Source organism: Gekko japonicus, unplaced genomic scaffold (assembly GCF_001447785.1).
Source record: "Gekko japonicus isolate JY-2015 unplaced genomic scaffold, Gekko_japonicus_V1.1 scaffold16, whole genome shotgun sequence".
Taxonomy (NCBI): Eukaryota; Metazoa; Chordata; class Lepidosauria; order Squamata; family Gekkonidae; genus Gekko; species Gekko japonicus.
This window is the reverse complement of record NW_015169777.1, coordinates 1,529,784-1,550,204: the sequence shown is the minus strand read 5'-3', so window position 1 is coordinate 1,550,204 and position 20,421 is coordinate 1,529,784. Positions and strand designations below refer to the sequence as shown.

The 20,421-nt window shown below is 43.6% G+C and overlaps 1 protein-coding gene across 1 annotated transcript in view; it reads left to right on the top strand.

The window, feature by feature from the left end:
• Positions 1–20,421, top strand: part of COL24A1 (collagen, type XXIV, alpha 1) — a 346,183-nt gene that overhangs the window by 215,558 nt on the left and 110,204 nt on the right. The window contains exons 25-28 of the mRNA XM_015416682.1: positions 684–737; positions 3,230–3,283; positions 4,184–4,237; positions 5,220–5,273. Of these exons, the coding sequence (XP_015272168.1) occupies positions 684–737; positions 3,230–3,283; positions 4,184–4,237; positions 5,220–5,273 (216 nt within the window). The remainder of the gene's footprint in view (positions 1–683; positions 738–3,229; positions 3,284–4,183; positions 4,238–5,219; positions 5,274–20,421) is intronic.

Sequence of the window (20,421 nt, the reverse complement as noted above, 5' to 3'; positions counted from 1 at the left end):
TCTAAAAAATGAATAAAGTGGTCAGCTGAAAAATGTAATCACAATGATGTTCTGTAGGTGGTACCTTGATTTTACTATGTGTGGCTGATTTACTGGGGAAGAACAACTGGGACTAACCATCCCAGAAATGGTAATATGAATTAGCTCAGTAGCTGTCCTGACTCCATACCCATTACAATTATTGGGACCCTGGGACCCTAGGCTGCCCACTTTTGGTCAAGTAAGCCAGACACTTTGCTTCATTTAGGTATCTTAGCATGTCCCCCCATATGACTAATGGGTTCCATGGGTACATTTTCTAATGAGACTGGAGCCAGTAATGTTAAGCTTGCTTCAGTGGTATCTTAGACATCATTTAAGAATTTATGATGACTTGAAAGTTTGAAGCTAAGATTAAAGTTACAGTAAAGCAGTAATCCGTCAGCTTTTCCATGGCTCCCAGTCCTCATCTGAAAGCTTAAAATGTACAACTATGAAAAAGCTAGAGGACAAGGATAAACTATTATTAGCTGCCACTGACTTTTAATGAAACGAACTGGGTACTTCATGGATACAGAAAAAACATTTATAGTACATGGGTAACGCCATTAACACCATTGATGTGAGTTGAGGCACAGATATATAGATGAGTGATGGCTGTTGGTGAAGTTATTAATCACCCATCTATTTTATTTTTCCTGTAGGGTCCAATTGGTTTGCCAGGTGAAATTGGACCACCTGGAGGCACCAGCGAGAAGGTAAGGTGCTATTTATTGATAAAGTAAATATCATTGTAACCTAAGTAATATGCTAAATACAGTAAAATTACAGGTCCTGCATGCTGGGTTTTTTTTTAAATCTTGTTTTAATTTTGTTTCAAAGCTGGAATATCTAAGTATGGTCAACTAGTTTGCCCCTGTTTAGTTGCTTTCCTGTCTGATGCATTTTGAAATTCAAGTGGGGCTGTCTTTGTAGATGTCCTACAATCCTAGTTTCAGTGCAGTAATAGAGATGAAAAAGCAAATGTTCCTAGTTCTCACTTAATCCATGAGCATTAGAAATATTTTGGCAATTAAATAAAAACATTCTGTTTGGCGATGTACACAATAGATTTCAAATGTATTGCCAAGTCTTTGTAGTATTAAACTGATTTAAAGTTTTAAGAAGTTACTTCTTGTTTATGCCTTTTCTTAAAATCGAAAACAGGAAACTATAATTTAATTGAATGTCAGGCTGGATTATATTAAAAGCCTAAATATTTGTCAGAATGATCTGGCATCCAAACCTTCGTATTTCTGCCCTGAAGACAAAAAATTATTTCAGTGTAGTTTGATGGCAGGAATTCAAAAGGATGTACTAGAGAAATATCCTATTCTATTATTGTATTACAATTTCCATGAAAATGTGAGAAAATTAATGTCAATTTATATTACTGTCAGAGTCAACGTGTTGAAAAGAATAACGTTTTCTCCCAATTTGTATTTGAATTCTGATGAAACAGCCTTGAACAATATTTGCAAAGTGGCACAGTTATTTTCCAATAAAGTTGCATTTTTAAAAATAGTAGTTCATGGTAATACCATTCCATTGGTTTCCAGTGGAAACAAATATTAAATGGTAGTTATTATTACCATGGCATTTATTTCCCAGGGATTGCTGAAATAATTTTTTCGTATCTATCTTAAAACTATTCTATTCAAATGAAAATGTGTTATTTAAAAAAATTCTTAAAAGCTCAGCATAACTTTTGTCTTTCATCTGATGCTGATTATTGAGTTAATTCATAACAATGCAGTACTATGAGCTGTGATGCAGATGTGGCACAAAAATACAGGGAGGAAATTCCTGGGGAAAAGGAGAATGTAACATCCTTCTAATTTCTAGCCAGAAAATTAGAGCAAAATTGAAAGACATTTCAGATAGGATCATAAGTACAGGGAACAGGAAGTTTAGATCAAAGGTATTGCATCTGTGGAGAAGGTCCTGAAGAATCTTTCTCCCTTACTCTTAAAAAAGGCAATCACAATTTATTGGTTACTAAAATATGACTTTGGAATTTGAATAATCTGTAGGGGATGGGCAAATGCAGTCTCATAAACTGGCAGTATCATCAGCCATATTTACTGTAGTGAAAAAGCACATAGCACAGTGAATTTCCTCTTGGGAAATGGTGATCATATGCCATAGGCGCTGGAGTGATAGTTTTACTTGACACAATTGAGGATACATCTTTTGTGAAAACAGCCTCAGTCTGTACCTGCTGCTGTCACTGCTTTAATGGGTGGTAGAGTTGCCAGCCCTCCAGTTCAGGCAGGGGTTTCCCGGCTTTTGTGGGCTCCTCCCTGCAGATGCCCTTAATGCTGCATAATGATGTCACCAGGAAGTGACATCATCGCACTGCTGACATTGTGCAGTGATGTTCTAGGTTTTTGGCAAAACTCTATGATAAATTTGGGCTCAAAACCATAGAGTTTTGTCCAAAACCTAGAGTGTTGCTGTGCGACGTTGGTGGCATGATGACATCACTTCTGGGTGATGTCATTGCACCGTGCACGCAAGAAGCTTCCAGAAAGGAGCGATGATCCTCCTGCCAGCAGCAAGGTAAGACCTGGCAACCCTAATGGGCTAGTCCATGCTAACATAATGTGAGAGCTCAGGAAGACTGATAACTGAGCTAAATCAAGGTCAAGTTTCATGAACATTTTCATGAACTTTCCCCCATTGTGGGGGGAAAGGTGTTAATTTTATCATTGCCTTAGCACCTGGGCAGAAGCTGTGCTGTACCACTGGCACTGCCACACTGTGGCAGCATCAGCCTGGATGCACACTGGAATGGTGTTGACCTTTCCACACAATAAGATGTCTGCTCGAATTCATATTCTCTCCTGCCTGTAGTTGAATCCAAGTTTCAGAACAAGGATGATAGTTTCTTGGAACCCGTCCCAAGGGTATTGGGTAATTCTGTTGTATATGCGTATGCTGTGGTAGCTCAAGAATTGATATTGGACATTTAGCAACTCAGGTTATTCCTGCTCCTTTATGTGAAACTCAATTATTGGGGTTTGGCAAGTCAGTCTCTCTAAGCCAAACTATCTCCTACAATTGTTCTGAGACTTCTCTATGCTTCTTTAAGGTATTATTATTGTCATGGTTGTCATTTTTACATAATCATAATAATATTTCATCAGCTGTTAGAACTGTAACAATAAAATGACAGCACATCATAAAGTTTCTCTGTTGTTTCTTCAAGGGAGAGAGGGGTAGTCCTGGCCCAGTGGGCCCACCTGGAGAAAAAGGTGTCATGGTAAGTAATTAATCGGATACCAGATGGGGGGATATAAATTAAATGAAAAGTCAGTATTGAAAGCTACCAAGTTTTTGTTTTCTTAGACTACTTATTAAAGCAAAATGTAAAATTCCGCTCTCCCCACTTAGTTGGGGAAGCCAATATTGCTTGCTAAGATTTGCTTTGGAAAGAACTTTTGCATTTGATACATTTAGATAATACAATTCTTGGGATGTATCTAAGAACCACTTCACATTTACTTTGAGGTAAAAGTCACGTTGAGATGGAGAGAGAGTGAAATAGCCTCAGTCTACTACAAATGAGAAGTTATCCCATCAGAGTGAAGCCTGGGTTAATGGAAATCAGAAACTGCTTACATAAATTTTTTAATTATTTTAAAATAAATGTCCTAGGTTACCACTTTCACTGAAATACTGTGTGTGTGGGGGGGGGGGCTAATTTTTAATGTGGTGTTTTGGCATCATTTTTCGATATTTTATGCCAGGCACTATCTCCATTGAAACATTGCCCAGGACTAGAAACAAAATCCTGGAACCATAGAGCTTGACATGAGTACAGAAATCTAAAGTCACCCAAATGTACCTAACATTTAAAATCATTGCCTCTCCTTTGAGTGTCTTATCAGCAGTGCAAGATTAGAGACTGAATGCTAGCTGAATTAAAAATTGCTTTCTGACAAACCACTTAGTCATTTTGGTACCCTGCCCACCCAAGAAAGTTATTGACAACTCAACTAAGCAGTGTGTCTTGGCTTTTCCTAGCTGGCAGAATGCATATGGATCCAAGTCATATGAGTTGCAAATAATGGAAAGAAATGCTTGAATGTCACCATTTCAACGACTAAAGTTTGACTGGACTATCAGACAACCAACAGTTCTATATTTCATTCCATTTCAGGGATATCCAGGACCTCCAGGAGGACCTGGGCCTATAGGGCCACAAGGATTGCCTGTAAGTAGATTGCCTGTAAGCCTGACAACTGGCGGGAGAGTTTGGGATGGGGACGTGGGAGGTGCTACATTGGCTGCATCGCTACATCGCTTCCAGTAAAAACCCAGAAGTGATGTAAGGAAGCACACACAAACACACACACACACAAATCCCTACCAAAAATGAAAACACATAGGCAGCATCTAGCGGCCCCAAGTCCCCTGTGGAGATAGGGTGCGGGGTATAAATTAAATAAATAAATAAATCTGGCCAAAGAGCAGAAAGTTTAAGTTCCAATGAGTTCATAACAGACTTTAACCATTCATAATCCCTGGACTGGTGGTGTATCACTAGCATAGTGTCTGCATTCTTAGTTGCCATCCTGTGGTCTATTGGTATATACCCCCAAAAAAATTCAGAAAAGACCTAACAGCATAACAGCTACAATGGAGACCATAGCAACACTGCCCAGATCCACCAATTATAGATGGGCATAACAAAGATTTTTTTCACGCCAACCAAATACAGAAGCAGTCAGAGAGATGGTGCCAAGCTTCAGGCCCTATCATCTCAGATATGGGTATCCTGTTTAGGACACCTGTTATTGGCTACAGCCTAAGTTGATATCCTAAGCTGCACTATGGCTGTGAGTTGGGAGCGGGGTGTTCTTCTTCATGCCCACTGAAAATGCCAGCATTTATGTAGTGTAGCTCTAGTGGCATGGGTGGGGCGTGGGCTCATGGGGATTAGGGTTTGACGAAGTTATCTCCAATTGGCACACCAGCCAGTGCCCAATTTGCACAAATGTCACATCAATGTGGTATGATGACAGAAAATTTCTATAATGTTGCTAATTCATTTAAAGTTCTGAACAGTCATTGATTTAGACAAACTGTCATGACATCTGAATGCAGCCACTGAGAATACACCTGCATAATTTAGCATAAGGGAATTACTGGCCTTTTGGAACTATTCATATTGAAAATCTTTTTTTAATGTTTAGGGGCCTTCAGGCCCAAGAGGATCTCCAGGACCACAGGGACCAAAAGGTCAAAGAGTGAGTAGTACTATTTTATTCTATTTGAGTGTGTGTTAAGTGCCATCAAGTCACTTCTGATGTATGGCGTCCCTATGGATTAATGATCTCCAGAATGCCTTGTCATTAACAGTCTTGCTCAGGTCTTGCAAACTGAGGGCTGTGGTTTCCTTGACTGAGTCAATCCATCTCATGTTGAGTTTTCCTCTTTTCCTGCTCCCTTCGACTTTTCCTAGCATGATTGTATTTTCCAGTGACCCTTGTCTTCTCATAATGTGAATTATCTTGACCTTGGTTGCCAGCAACACATCCTTACACTGAAGGATCTTTTCTGGCTCCTTCATGGTTGCCCTCCCCAGTCTCAATCTCCTTCTGATTTCTGGCTTGTAGTCTCCCTTTTGGTTGATGATAGAGCACATCTTGAACAATTTCCATTTTTTCATTGTCAGCCTTAAAGTTCTATAATTCCCCAGTAGTCATTACTTTTGTCTTCTTGACATGTAGATGTAATCCTGCTTTGGCATTTTCTGCATTAATCTTCAACAGGAGTCGTTTCAAGTCTACTATTTTCTGCCCGTAATGTGGTGGTGTCTGCATATTTCAAACTGTTAATGTTCATTTCCACTGCTTTTCATTCCACCTTCATCGAAATCTAGTTCAGCTTTTTTTATGATATGTTCTGCATATAGATTGACAAGATGGGGAGACAAAATACATCCTTGTTTAACACCTTTGCCAATTGAAAACCATTCTGTTTCTCCATATTCTGTCCTGACTAGCATCTTGTCCAAGTTCCACATTAGGTTCTGCATCAAAACAGTCTGATACTGTGGCACACCCATTTCTTCGAAAACCAACCATAGCTTTTCATGATCCACACAATCAAAAGCTTTGCTGCAGTCTATGAAACACGAGCTGATTTTCTTCTGAAATTCTCTCATATTCTCCAGTAACCACTGTAAATTTGCAGTATGATCTCTAGTGCCTCTTCCTCTAGTTCTTGAACATCTGGCATTTCTCATACCATATCTGGTAACAGGTCTTTGTTGTAAGATTTTGAGTATGACTTTACTCACGTGAGAAATTAATGTGGTGGTCCAAATGTTGCTGAAGTCTTTAACGTCTTCTTTTTTCATAATTGTAATGTACATTGGGCATTCCAGTCTATGTGCCATTGTTTTGTTTTCCATATTTATTGGCATATTCTTGTTAAGATTTTGATGAATTCTGTTTCTGTGGCTTGGAATAGCTCTATTGAAATCCCATCTACTCCTGGTGATTTGTTTCTCCCAATCGCTCTCAATGCAACTTCACTTTTTTAAAACTGTAGTTTCTTCCTCGAAAGTTTCTTCTTGGAAGGAATCTGTCATCTTTTAATCTCTTCTGTATAGTTTTTCAGTGTACTGTTCCCGTATTTCCTTTATTTTGTCCTGTTCAGTTAATGTATTTCTATACTGATCTTTCAGCATGCCTGTGTGTGTGTAAAGCGCCATCAAGTTGCAGCCAACTTTTGGCAACCTCAACAAGGGACTTCCAAGGCAAGTGAGAAGCAAAGGTGGTTTGACATTGCCTTCCTTTGCAGCATCTTCCTCGGTGGTCTCCCTTCCAAATATTGACCCTACTTAGCTTCCTCACATGTGATGAGCTGGAACCAGGGCCGGCTTTACCATTAGGCGAACCTAGGTAACTGCCTTGAGCGGAGACACCAGAGGGGTGCAGAACTGACGCTGTAGTGAAAGGTGCCGCAGCAATATATCCTTCGGCGCCCCCAGCTCAGGAGCAGCTTGCCTTCCCTGCCACGGTGGTGGCGAGTGCTGCAGCTGCCGCTGAGCTCTGCCGGACGCCCTGACATCTCATTGTCTCATGCCCAGCTGCAGGCTACTCCCATGTGCCCCCGCTGCCGAGTCCCCACCGGAAAGGTGGCTCTCTCTCTCTCACTCCCAATCTCTCTTGGCCACCTGCCGCCCTGTGCCGGCTGCACGTGGGGTGGGAAGATGCCGCCATCACCTGAAGCAGCAGCAAGAGTGCTGCCACCTTTCGGGGGGGCTCTCCGTGTGGGCAGCTTGAGCGCCCCTCCTGTGCCAGGGTCACACCCAGTGGGTGGCCTGTCCCTGCGGAGATGTCCAAGAGGCCGGGCTTGCCGCCGCCCTTGCAGTCGCCGTGGGGGCTGAGCGATGATTGGGCCGCTCATCTTCCTCCTCCCTATTGGTCCCTGTGGTGGCAGAGAGGGAGGGATGCCCCTGAGTCCTCCACAGCCACCCTCGCCAGGGAGACTCTGTGCCCAGCCTGCTAAAGACTGGGGGGGGTGCATCCCCAGGAAGGCAAGGAAGGCGTGGGGGGGGACTGGGGTTGGGAGCCTCCGATGCTCGCCGGGGGGGGGATCCAGCCTCAGGGAGCAGGAGGGCTGGCCAAGGAAACCAACATAAAGTTTAAAAAAACCAAAACAACATAAGTTATTGATGAACTTGCCTTCACCCTGACTGTGCTCAAGAAACTCCCATGCTTGAATGCTCGGGTGGTGAGCTCCTGTTGCTCCCCACCCGCCCCCTTCCCCAATGAGAACGGCCAGCCCTCTCTGGGGAGCCTGTGTTAGCCTCTCTCTTTTGCCTCACCCTCCCTTGCACTCAGCTCCTAGGGATGGGCGCACCTTGATGGCAGACGTCTCTCGCTGAAATTACTTTCTGCAGGTTATATCCCCCGCCCCCAAATCTAAACACTCATTTTCATTTATGCTTCCAGCATCTTAGAAAGACCGGGTTTATCATCGGGTTTTTCACTGCACTTTTTGCTGTGAGCTGGTCTGATTTAAAGAAATGACAGCCTCCCTAAATTGGGGTGGGGAGAGTTAATTTTACCTATTCAGGGGAATGACAGTAAAATGAAGGTTTGGCTATAGGCTAAAGAAGGGTGGATCCATGCTATCATTTAATCCGGAATAATTATTCATTTATGTAAAACTGTTTGGATCCCCCATTTGACTCAGTTTAGGGTACCCAAGAGGACAAAGCAAAAACAAAATAAAAACACACGAAAAGTGGAAACAGAGCACATAAACACGTGGAGTTAGTTTCTCAACCTCAGGGTTGGTCAAAATACAGCTCTCAGGTACAGATTAAACAGCGCCCACGGCTTCAGGTCCAAAGGGGGATCCAAGAGGAAAGTCAGAAAAAAAACCTGCTTCTCCAGCAATCTGGATTTCATGAAGAAGGCCACTAGCAGCAAGGTTTCTTTACAGGGGGGTGGCAAGGGAGAAGACCACATGTGCTGTGTGTGAGAGAGTGTGAAGTGCCTTCAAGTTGCTCCCAATTTATGACAACCCTATGAATTAATATCCTCCAAAACATCCTATTGTTGACAGTCCTGCTAAGGTCTTGCAAACTGAGGACCATGGCTTCCTTTATTGAGTCAATCTATCTCATGTTGGGTCGTCCTCTTTTCCTGCTCCCTTCAACTTTTCCTAGCGATAATTTTTCAGTTACTCTGGAAAAGCCAGCATGGTGTAGTGGTTAAGAGCTTTTTTTAACATACATGTATGTTAAGTTACTGCCCACTCTCTCTATATATGACTTATTACTATTTCCATTTCATTGTATCTGAAGAAGAGTGTTTGTGCACAAAAAAGCTCATACTATTTGCTGAAAAGAGTTTATTGCACATAGAGCAAACCGTGATTTACCATTATGTCTGCATGCAGCTTTCCATTCAGGCTAAGAACCTAAGTATATGATGCACTTTCCCTGGTTCTGTTTGCTGTTCAAATAAACCACCGTACTCTGGGAGTTTCTTGATTTCAAATTTTGTATTTTTCATTCTTCCTAAAATGCATTTATGTTTGAAAATTGGTGGGCGCACGGGGGGGAGGGCGCCAGAAGGTATCCTCACCTAGTGTGCAAAAAACCTGGGGCTGGCCCTGGCGGGAACTATATCATGTTGCCTTCTCTCTCTCAGCATGCGTAACCATACTTTAAATTTCCTTTTCTTTTTTTTAAAGTACCCGAGGGTACACTTTTATTGTGGGTTTTTTTACATTATATACTACAAACACGCATACAGACAACACCCAACTACCCCCAACTACCCCCAACAACATATAACAAGAGACTTTTATCACTTCTTCTGCTTATTAAATTTCTAAATTCTTTATTTTACTAAGCTTATCTTTTCTGCGTTCTCAAATTACTACATTTATCTATCAGTTGCGTTTACATTATACCAATCATAGAATCTCTTCCAAGTTTTTTGAAAAGTCCATTCTGTGCCGGCTCTCTCATCTCAAATGTCAGTTTGTCATTTTCCGCCATTTCAAATAGTTTGTTCACGTACTCTTGTTTCGTTGGTATTTCCATTATTTTCCAATATTTGGCAAATAATATCCTTGCAGCTGTCGACATATGAACTATCAAATACCTATCTGCTTTATCAAAGTCTTTCAGAAATATATTCAATAACAGTATCTCTGGATTAAACGGGATATTAGTTCTTGTTATTTTTTCCATTATCTCATGAATCCATCTCTAATATCTCTTTGTAACATCACATAGCCACCACATGTGATAAAAAGAGCCAATCTTATGTTTACATTTCCAGCATTTATCAGAGCAGTTACTATTTTGTTTAGCTAATCTGTCTGGTGTAATATTGTTGTTGTTGTTCAGTCGCACAGTCGAGTCCGACTCTTCGCGACCCCATGGATCATCTCCCGCCAGGCCCTCCTGTCTTCCGCCATCCTCTGAAGTTTGCTGGTGTAATATACCATCTATAAAATATCTTATACATGTTCTCTTTATATGACACAGCATTAGTTAATTTTATATTTTCCCGCCAAATCTGCTCCCACTCTTCAAAATTAATATTACGGCCTATATTCTGGGCCCATATAATCATATTTTTTTCACCATTTCATCAACCATCACATCGTCCAATAAAATCTTATATATTTTCTTTATCACCTTGTTTTCTGCTGTTAAAACAGTTTCTTCCAGTTCAGTTATTTTATTATTAAAACTTATTTTCTTATCCTTCAAATATATCAATTCCAGTTGCGCGTTCTTCCACCAGGATAATTGTTCTGGTAATTTAAGATTGTCTTTTTTATCCAGAATATCCTGGTATCTTAACGATTCTTCTCCCATATATACATTGGGTAATGTAAATGCCTCTAAAGGTATAATCAGTCTTAATCTTCTAGTATATAAATTTTTATGTATAGGGTCCCATACCTTTAATAATGCTGCTCTCAGCCAATGCTGCTTAAAATATTTTTGAGAGCCTGCTTTCTCATACCACAGAGGAATACTTTAAATTTCCCTATGATTCTTGGATCTCATGGAACAGAACTCTTCAGGGGTCATTTTGTAGAAAAAGAGGTGCAGGAGCTCATTAGCATAACTCATCTGCATATGCCACACCCCCTGGCATCACTGGAAGTGTGTCAGAAGGCAACACCCACCACTAAGGCTCCCTCCACAGGTGAGTGAAACTGACCTGCTCTACCTCCATTCCCTTCCCCATCCAATACTTTGTGCAATAAAATCAGGCTTAAAGAACACACCCTCATTTCTCTTCCTGCTCCCTTGAAATCACCAGGTTTCAGGTAGACTTAAGATACCCAGGACATGCGCACCACCCATGCACATGTGCTGTACCCCTGCCTGCCTGTACAACTGTACAATGCTTGGAAGACAGATTGTACCTTCCCGTTTCTACAGGCACTGAAATCCCCCACGCAGGCATTTTTTCCTTGGCTTACCTACACCTTAAGATACAAGCCCACAGAATCTGTTCTTGAAGAGAAAGGAGGTCTTCTGAGCTTTCTCACCCCCTCCACTCTCCCCAGAGGCATCCCATTTAGTGTACCATCCTAAGGACGCTTTCCTGGGGATAAGCTCCAGTGACTAGACCTGCTTAGGATGGCACTGTTAGATACTTATACAAAGGACCCACTGAAGACCTTGTTAACCTGACCCCCTTTGAAGTGCAGTGATCATCCCAATTAAGGGGTACTTCAATGTGCCATCATTCTGTTGTGGCCCTGGCCTGGATGGCCCTGGCTAGCCCGACCTTCTGAAGCTAAGCAGGGTCAGCCCTGATTGGCCCTTGGATGGGAGACTACCAAGGAAGTCCAGGGTTGCTACACAGAGGCAGGCAATGGCAAACCACCTCTGAACGTCTCTTGCCTTTAAAAACTCTATGAGGTCACCATCAGTCAGCTACAACTTGATGGCACTTTCCACCACCTCTCTGCTGCTCTCTGCCTGCAGTCTGGATTCTCAGCTGGATCCCTCGCCCAGGCAGAGAGTCCAACAAAACAGGGCCCCAACATGCTCCACCTTTCAGACCCACTTGTTCACTTGCAAAAGTGAAGCTGCGGCCGGCAAAGCAAATGACTTCACTAATGAGCCCCAAGGCCAGGGAAACTCACCAAGCAAACTATTTCCCAGAGAGATGCATGAATATACCTCTGACCTGGATGTCCCAGGCTAGTCTGTTCTTGTCAGAGCTTGGAAGTTAAGCAAGGTCAGCCCTGTTTAGTACTTGGATGGGAGACCACCGAGGAAGTCCTATGCAAAAGCAGGCAATGGCAAACCACCTCTGTTCATTGCTTGAGAACACAAGAAGGGTTCAAGGAATTGAACACATACTCATGGAAAGTGCCACTGTAACACCTGCTAAGTAAATCCTCCATGTTCAGAAGCAGTGTACCTAAGGATACCAGGTACGTGAGCACATGCTGAGTTATACTGAGTCAGATCCTTGGGCCATCAAAGACAGTTATCTATTGACACTGGTAGCTACTCTGCAGGGTCTCATGCCAAAGTCTTTCACATCACCTCCTTAACTGGATATGGCAGGGATTGAACTTGGAATGCTCTACCACTGACTGAGCTATGGTGTAGTGGTTAAGTGTGCGAACTCTAATCTGGGAGAACCGGGTTTGATTCCCCACTCCTCCACTTGCACCTGGCTGGATGACCTTGGGCAAGCCATAGTTCTGATAACAGCTGTCCGTGAAAAAAGAGCAGTTTCTGTCAGAGCTCTCTCAGCCCCACCTACCTCACAGGGTGTCTGTTGTGGGGAGGGGAAGGGAAAGGAGTTTGTAAGCCTCTCTGAGACTCCTTCGGGTAGTGAAGGGCGGGGTATAAATCCAATCTCTTCTTCTTCTTCCTCCTCCTCCTCCATGGGGGGAGCATAGCTGCCTACATGCAATGCTTATAGGAGTGGCCCAAGGCAAGGATGCGTTTGGAGTGGGGGGCCCCAAAAGTTCCCCAAGACAACCCCCAGCCGGATTAGGGAGGCCCCATGCTAGGGAGGAAGGGAGGGAGTTCTCACCCAGCCTGGCCCAGCAGCACTGTTCTCCCCCCATGTCAATCTTTAAAACAAGCCCAGCTGAGAGACTCTCTCTCAGCTTCTCATCGCCAGCGCCATGGGGACGGGGGATGATCCTATGCAGGCGGAGGGATGGGGGGAGGGAGGACTCACCCAGCCTGGCCCAGCAGCGCTGTTCTTCCTGTAATGTATTCATATCCAACCGCGTGCGAGGCTAGCTCGCCACACGGTCATGCGAAGCCGCCAAGCTTCACTCCGAGAGACAATGGTCCAAGCAGATCCTAGCCAGCGCCAGTCGGAAGGCTGGGGTCCTAGCTGGGACCTATGGAACTCTCGGCCACTGTAAATACCCCATCACGGTGGTGTGTGTATGTGATGGGTGTGGGTATCTTACGAATAAAAGCCGGCCTGCGAGCCGGGGTTCTTTGTCTTGTTCCGAACCTTAAATAAATGTATGAGCTGAAATCACTGCCTCTCGCTCAGTACATTTTACTTCCCCACATAAACAAAGAGCATGTGGCTCTTTAAAAGAAGCATGGCGGCAATGGGGGATGCCCTATTCCAGGAAGGGAAGGAGAAAAGGAAGAAGGGAGTTCTCGCCTGGCCTGGCAGTACTGTTCTCCCCACCCCCAACCGTGGATCTTTAAAAGAAGCCGGGCGGTGAGACTCTCTCTCAGTGTCTCATCTCCAGTGCCATGAGGACAGGGATGATCCTATGCAGGACGAGGGGGGTCGGGGGGAGGAAAGAAGGGAGGGCTCACCCAGCAGCACTCTTCTTCCCCACATAAACAAAGAGCATGTAGCTCTTTAAAAGTGCAGTGGCAATGGGGGATGCCCTATTCCAGGGAGGGAAGGAGAGAAGGAAGAAGGGAGTTCTCACCTGGCCTGGCAGTACTATTCTCTCCCCCCCCCCCGTGGATCTTTAAAAGAAGCCCGGCAGCAAAGCTCTCTCTCAGCCTCTTGCCGCCATAGGGACAGGGGATCCCTCTGTGCCAGGGAGGGAGGTAAGGAGGGCTCACCCAGCCTGGCCCAGCAGCGCTGTTCTCCACCCCGTTGCTCTTTAAAACAAGTGTGGCAAGGCTCTCTCTTGGCTTCTTGCTGCCAGCACCATGGGGACGGGGATGCCCCTATTCCAGGGAGGGAGGGCTTGCCCAGCCTGGCCCAGCAGCGCTGTTCTCCCTCCTGCACATGGATCTTTAAAACAAAATAACCCCACCATCCACCCCTGACTGGCTTGGCTGCCCACGGCCTCCCTAGGCCAGCCGGGGAAAAGTTCCCTGGCGAACTTAGGAAGGCAGCAGGTGACCTGAGCATACTTCGAGGCCCCCCAAAAAACAAAGCTCCGCCACCCACACCCAACCTGGAGCAGACTGCCTCTTCTCCACTTACTTTTCCAGCTCTCACATGGGCAGTGGTACAGCAGCTGGAGGGCCAGCTCACAGCAGCGCTCTGGCGGGTCAGCCAGTAGGCCGGGAAAGGTGAAGGGGGGCTGCTGGGAGCAGAGAGTGGGGCTTGCTGCATGTGCCAGCCCCCTGGGCTCCTTCCTGCTGGAGCGTTGCTTTGGTGCGCTCCGGCAGGAAATGAGGCCTGGATCGCTTGTTCTTCCTTTTTTGTTCTTTTCTATTTCTTTACATTGTTGGTTATAATAGTGCTCTTTGTCTTTACATGCTAGTTGCTGGAATGCTACATTTAGACTTTTGATTCTATTTCTGTCACCTTTTGCTTCTCATCTGTCTTTAGCAATTTAAAAAGTTTAATTAGTCATCCATCAAGGCTTTTCATTTCTTTTGGCTATAGGAGTAGTCTTTGTGCATTCTTCCTTGATAATATCTCTGGTTTCAACCCATAGTTCTGGTTCATGTTTACTTGAACTTAGTAGTGCAAATCTGTTCTCCAGTGGTCTGAGGGTGGGACAGTCTGAATGTCTGGGAGAAGCTCCTCCCTTATTGGCAGGCAAGATTGCTGCTTCTTTAACATGATTCCTGTAGGGGAGAAGCCTCTATCACACTCTCCATTTTTCAGTCCTGCCTGAAGGCAGAAGGAAGCCGTTTGCTGTGATCTACTTCAAATACCGTGATTCTGGGATTACTTTTTCCCCCTTTCCTTTTTGCTTCTAAGCCTACCAGGTCGGGCCTCCCTCCAGCACCTCCTGGGGAGGTTCTGGCGCAAGTCCGTGGGAAAATGTTCCCAGCTGGAGATCCTTAAGGGGACGGGAAGGGCTTCCCCCTCTCTCCCCTCCCAGTGCCATGGCTTGGATACTAGCAGAGTTGACCAGGAGCTGATTGAAGCGGTGGGGTCCTCCCCCTAGCTCCCAAGTCCACAGGACCTCCACGGCTGCAGAATCTCCAACCTTAAGGCCAGGAGCTTTCCCAGCTGCCTGATGGAGGAGCGCCAGCAGCCACCATGCCGGAGCACATTGAGCCCTCCATGTGCTCACTTTGGCAGCACATATACTAAAAATTGGAACATCGAGCCCTCCACACAGGCTGGCTGAGACAGCTATGGGTCAGCTGCGCTCACCAAGCCAGGTCTCTGGCTGATCCCCCAGCCCTGATGTGGATGTCAGAGACCCAGTAAAAGCTTCTGGAGAGGTTATCAGTGAAAACACAGGAAATGGTGGCATGGGCAGGCCTAGCAACCTGTGGTCCACGATGGCACTCCTGCCAGTTTCAAGCTTCTCCCTTCCCCCAGCAGGACTATTTTCATGGCAGGGGATACCAGTTTGGATTTCTTGGAGGACAATGCACAGATTAACCTCCTGGTCCTGGATCAAGGGAGAGAGACAGAGGGAGATCAGAGAAGCCATCTCACAAGCCGTTCCTAAGAGCCATAGGGACTCCTCTAGGGCTCACAGTAGATAAAGTCAGCATTCCCCCTCTAGCAGTGCTTCAGGGAGTAGGGAGATGGATAGGACTTCTCATGCCCCCCCCCCAGCCAAAAGAAGGAGGCTAGACCACTACACCATATCAGATAGAAATTCAATCCCGCTATTGGGAGATGAGGAACAGTACTCCAGTGAAGCTGTTTTTTCTACAGGAAGGTCTGTAGAGCCCCTCTTGCCTGTGCTTTTTCTGGTATTAGCCATTGTAAGATAAAATCCAAAGGCAAAGCTTACAAACTTAGAGTCTTTAGAAATGAAGCACTTTCACTTTTTGCACTTCACAACTTTGAGTTGCATCACCATAGCAATGGAAGTCATTAGCTTATCTTTTTGTTATGTAGAATCCTCCAATTAAGTACAGTCTTTTAGAGTAAACAAAAAATAACCCCACAGCAGTCTGTTCTCCTTAGTTGGTAACTTTGCTGCATACGCACTTTCATCAAAGATAGAATTAAAAATAGGAGATTAGAAAAATAATAGTCCCCTTTTCTGTCTCAAAACTTTCTTATATTTCTTCTTTATTGAGCTTTTTGCCAAAAGTTCTTAAGTGTATAAATCCTTCAAATAACTTTATAGTCTCAAGGGGGGGGGGGATATCTCACCAGAGGGTGTCATATCTTTGTCCCAGAGAAAATCTCTCTTTGTCTGTAAAGTAATTATTTCCATAAATCTTCAAGAAATGAGGGTTGTCAGGCTTAGCTTCCATATACAGAGTCCATCACAGCTGTGAGCATAGATGGACTCCCAGATGGAACCTCCATTTCTACAATCAACTCAGGAGGAGCAGCTGTCAGTAGATTCCAGCTGGAATCTCCTCCCTGCTGGTGTTCAGTGTTCGTAACTGCAATGTTTCTCCGGTCCTTCAGAGATGTCAACTTGCCGTGATTCCTCACTGGAAGCCCCAAACCCTTGTAATTTATTGAGTTCCATTTTAAAATGTAATGCACACAGTATGGTAGATCAAATCTGACTAACATAGTTGCAATATGTAGTCAAATGTGGGAATAATGTATGAAAAATGTAAGGTAGAGGTTTGTATCCTGAGACTTGTCACTCTGATGTAAGCTTGTATTCAAGACTGGTGTGCCTGCCTTTAAGAACCACATGACTCTTCTCATGTTATGTGCCATCAAGTTAGGGGGGAAATTGCAGGGTTATTTGCCTTTGCAGGTAACCTGGCTGTTAATATTTTACAATTTAATTTAAATATTTGTGCAAACTGTGGGGTAATGGATTCATTTCATATCTTACCATAGCCACAATTTTACTATCTCACAACCCTTATATCTCAGTCCCTTCTGTGCCGCATCTATATTGTGAGGATAATATTTACAATCCTTCAAGCTTCATGGAAAGATTACAGAGTTAATATATGTGGAGCCTCCCAAGAAGACTCCAATGTGCTATAAAATTGCTATCTATTACTTTAAATGTTCACTGTCCTGTTGCTTTTCTTTTTCTCCCCCCCCCCCTTATTTTGCAGTAAAGCTGAATACATGCCAAGGCAGGGGTGGGGAAGACAGTAGCTATGGCTTGGCTGTGCTGAAGCTTCAGCTGTTGTTTTTTTAAATATGGAAGCATACGATACATAGCCCAGTACAAGGGACCACAGCCAAATAATGTTCATTGTGCACTAGCTGCAGTGGGGAATGATCTCTTTGATCCAGTTCAGCAGTGCCAACAGAGAGTCACTGTGTGCTATTTATAGAAATACTACTGTGCTTTTATAGGAATGCACAACAGTACATTCTGGACATACATTTCTTGGTGTTTTGTAAATGAGAGATTTATCTTTGGATTCAAGCTCTTTTTCTACATTTTAGTGTGTATCTTTTCTAGTGCTATATTTAAGGCTTCCTTCTTAGGCTTTTCAGATACAGCATGATGATATCGTGTGGGACCTGGTAGCATCCACTCTGGGCAATATTTCTACACAGTGGATTGTGTCTCTCCTTCAAGTGACCCTTCTCTGTAGGCTCACAACACTGCCTTTCTAAGTGAATGTAAACATCCAGTTATCTCTCTTTTGCCTTTTCTTCCAGCCCAGGTTTCATTTTTCAGCACAATTTTCTAATCTGGTACATTGAGTGCACATTTTCTCTCAAAGCTTTTTCTATTACAATGAGAGACCATTCTTTTTTCCCTTTAGATAAAACACAGCACTTTGAACTTCAGAAAATATTTGTCCTAGACCTATATTCATGTCCAGGGCTGCCAAAAGCCACCATGGCCCTCTTGAGAAAGATTCCACCTGCCTTCCCCATATATAGCCCTGATCCAAACCAAATGTCATAACAAAACAAATCACTTTGTGTGTTGTTACCACAAATCTATAGCAAAAAACAATCAGCCTGGCCATCCATCTGTCCATTTATGGCAGGCATAACTCATCAAAGAATAGAGTTAGGTGACTGAAAATTGATCACCAGCTTCAGGATGATTGTGGGAGTTCCAGGGCCAATAATGAAAGGTATGGGAAGGAATATGCTGACCAAGGTGAGAGACAACCCCCCCCCCCAATGCTATTTGCAGTAGAAGCTAATGGTCTCTGTGGCAGCAATAACTCATCAGAAAATAATCCTACATGTCTGAAAACTGACCACCAACTCTAGAACGATGATGGGAGTTGCAGTGCTAATAATGAAGGGAATTGTACCACCCCAAACCAGGTTATCTTCCTGATAGGCCACATATAATGAGAGCTTTTAAGCAACCTGTCATGTGTTCTCATATCCTCAATCCACCATGGAAGATTGCTGTTCCACATGTATAACCACTAAAACAGATTACTATGCATGTACAAGGCAGAGGAGGGGGAAAGCATGCTTTTCCTACTTTGTTAGATCATGGGGAAATATTAACTCTACCCTTTTGTTTGTAATATTAATAATGGTTTGCTACTGTACTATACTACTATTTAAGTACATGCTGTTGCCATGCAGGATAGGGATGAGAAGAAGTTGAGTCCAAGAGTTGAAAATAAATGGGGGCGGTAGAATGAAAGGATGGAGGGATGATGGCCTTAGCATGATCTGCCAGGCAAGTTTGCTTCAGTCTTGCAGTCTTGCAGAAAGGCAAGCCTACTGATAGCCTTAGTGCCTCTTACTGTGTTTATACTTCTCTGCTCCCCTAGTGGCTACAGCCATGATGCTGGCTTCAGAGGCCCTCCAGCTGACTTGGGCTCTCCAAGTTTTGTGCCCTCAGTCTCCCCATCTCAGCAGCCCTGTTCATGTCAATTGTGACAGCTGTGTAAAATGTGGTTCTGGTACCTATTGGATTTTTGTTGTTCTATTCTGTGGAGTGGGGATCTCAGATAAGAAAGTCTGGCAATGGGCCCAGGCACCTTACTCCATGCAGTAGTGGGGCAGTCAAAATGCGCTGCTGGCTGCATGATCTGTAATGCTCTGCAGTGCCACTTGCTTAAGATGGCCTGATTGTGTTCCACAGTTTTCAGACTCAGCAGAATCAGATGACATGGAGATACAATAAGATCCCATTTGGCCTTTTATCACTGCAGCTCCATGCCATACTAGAGATGTAAAATTTCCAGAAATGATGAAACCATGGGAAAAAATAACTTTTTCCCATAAAAACGGGGGATTGAAATCCGTTCAATATTACTTTATCAAACCCAAATACTTTTAAAATGCTTTAATAACATAATATGCATAATTTGGTGCACATATAAAATTGCACTCTTTAATGTATATATGAAATTTAGAAGTATAAATTGGTAGCAAATCAGAGAAGAATCCCAGTCAGGAAGTGACAGAAGTGGGGTTTTTCCCATTTTTTTCTTTTGATCTCATGGTGACTGAGGATAGGGCAAAAGGGTAGTACAGATAGCTCTGGTGTTCTGTCCTCAAAGAAAGTCTAGAGCTAAATTCAGGGTATTTTCACAAACTGCTTTTAAAAATTTGATCCATCACTTGTGAATGTTGTAATTCGGCATAGAAAAGGAAGTAAAGTGTTCATTCTGAACAATGGTTTGCTTTCAATCAGAGAAAATACAAATAATCATACTTCAGCAGATCATAGGCACATTTACTCAGGAGCAAGATCCATGATTTCACTGGAGCTTATCCCCACCTATGCAGAGGATGGCATTTTTGGAGCAAAGCGCCCTCTAAGCTGTGGAGTCTTGTGAGCAAAAATTCCACTTTGTGAGCTACTGGCATTAAAGTCATGAGCGAGAGATGGGACTACTGCATAAATTAGTTTGCTCTGGAGCCATCCTTCCTGAGCTAAGACAAAATTATTTGAGCTAAAGGCTAAAAAACTGTGAGCTGGCTCACACTAACTCAGCTTAGAGGGAACACTGCCTGGGAGTTATTTGTAGTACATCATATGGCCCTATGAAAGTTTTTTCACATAGAATTGTTGTATCATACCTGGAAATGCTGACAACCACAGGAGACCATTGTTCTAAGACACACACATGGTTACAACAGTGCTTTAATGGCTTTTCTAAATACTAAGAGTGATTTGTTTAATTTGCAGGGACCAAGAGGCCCAGATGGTCCTCCAGGAGAGCAGGGGGCACAAGGTATTAAAGTAAGTGATAATTTAGTCTTCCCTGCTCTCCAGAAACTGCACTCCTGATGCCATTACAAAGGGAACCAAAGATAAACACTGTTCAGTTGAAACACTGAAAATTTTAGCTCAGTGTGCTCCTTTAATCCTGTCACTATTTATTCTGGAGTTAATCTATGTTTAATTGTCATGTGTTTTATTGTGTATTTTTGTAAGATGTTTTTATCTTGGGTCAGCTGCTTGCAGAGTTTTATTAGGAAACATTGTACAGATCTCAAAATAAAGCAAATAAATAACCGAGATGATCTGCATATCTGTCTGGATACATGATTTTAAAAAGGCCAGTAGTTTAGGATTTTGAAGGAGGATTTAGGGTCCTGACCAAACCTGTTCTGTGTTCCTTCTTTTTCTCAGGGAGAAAGTGGTGAC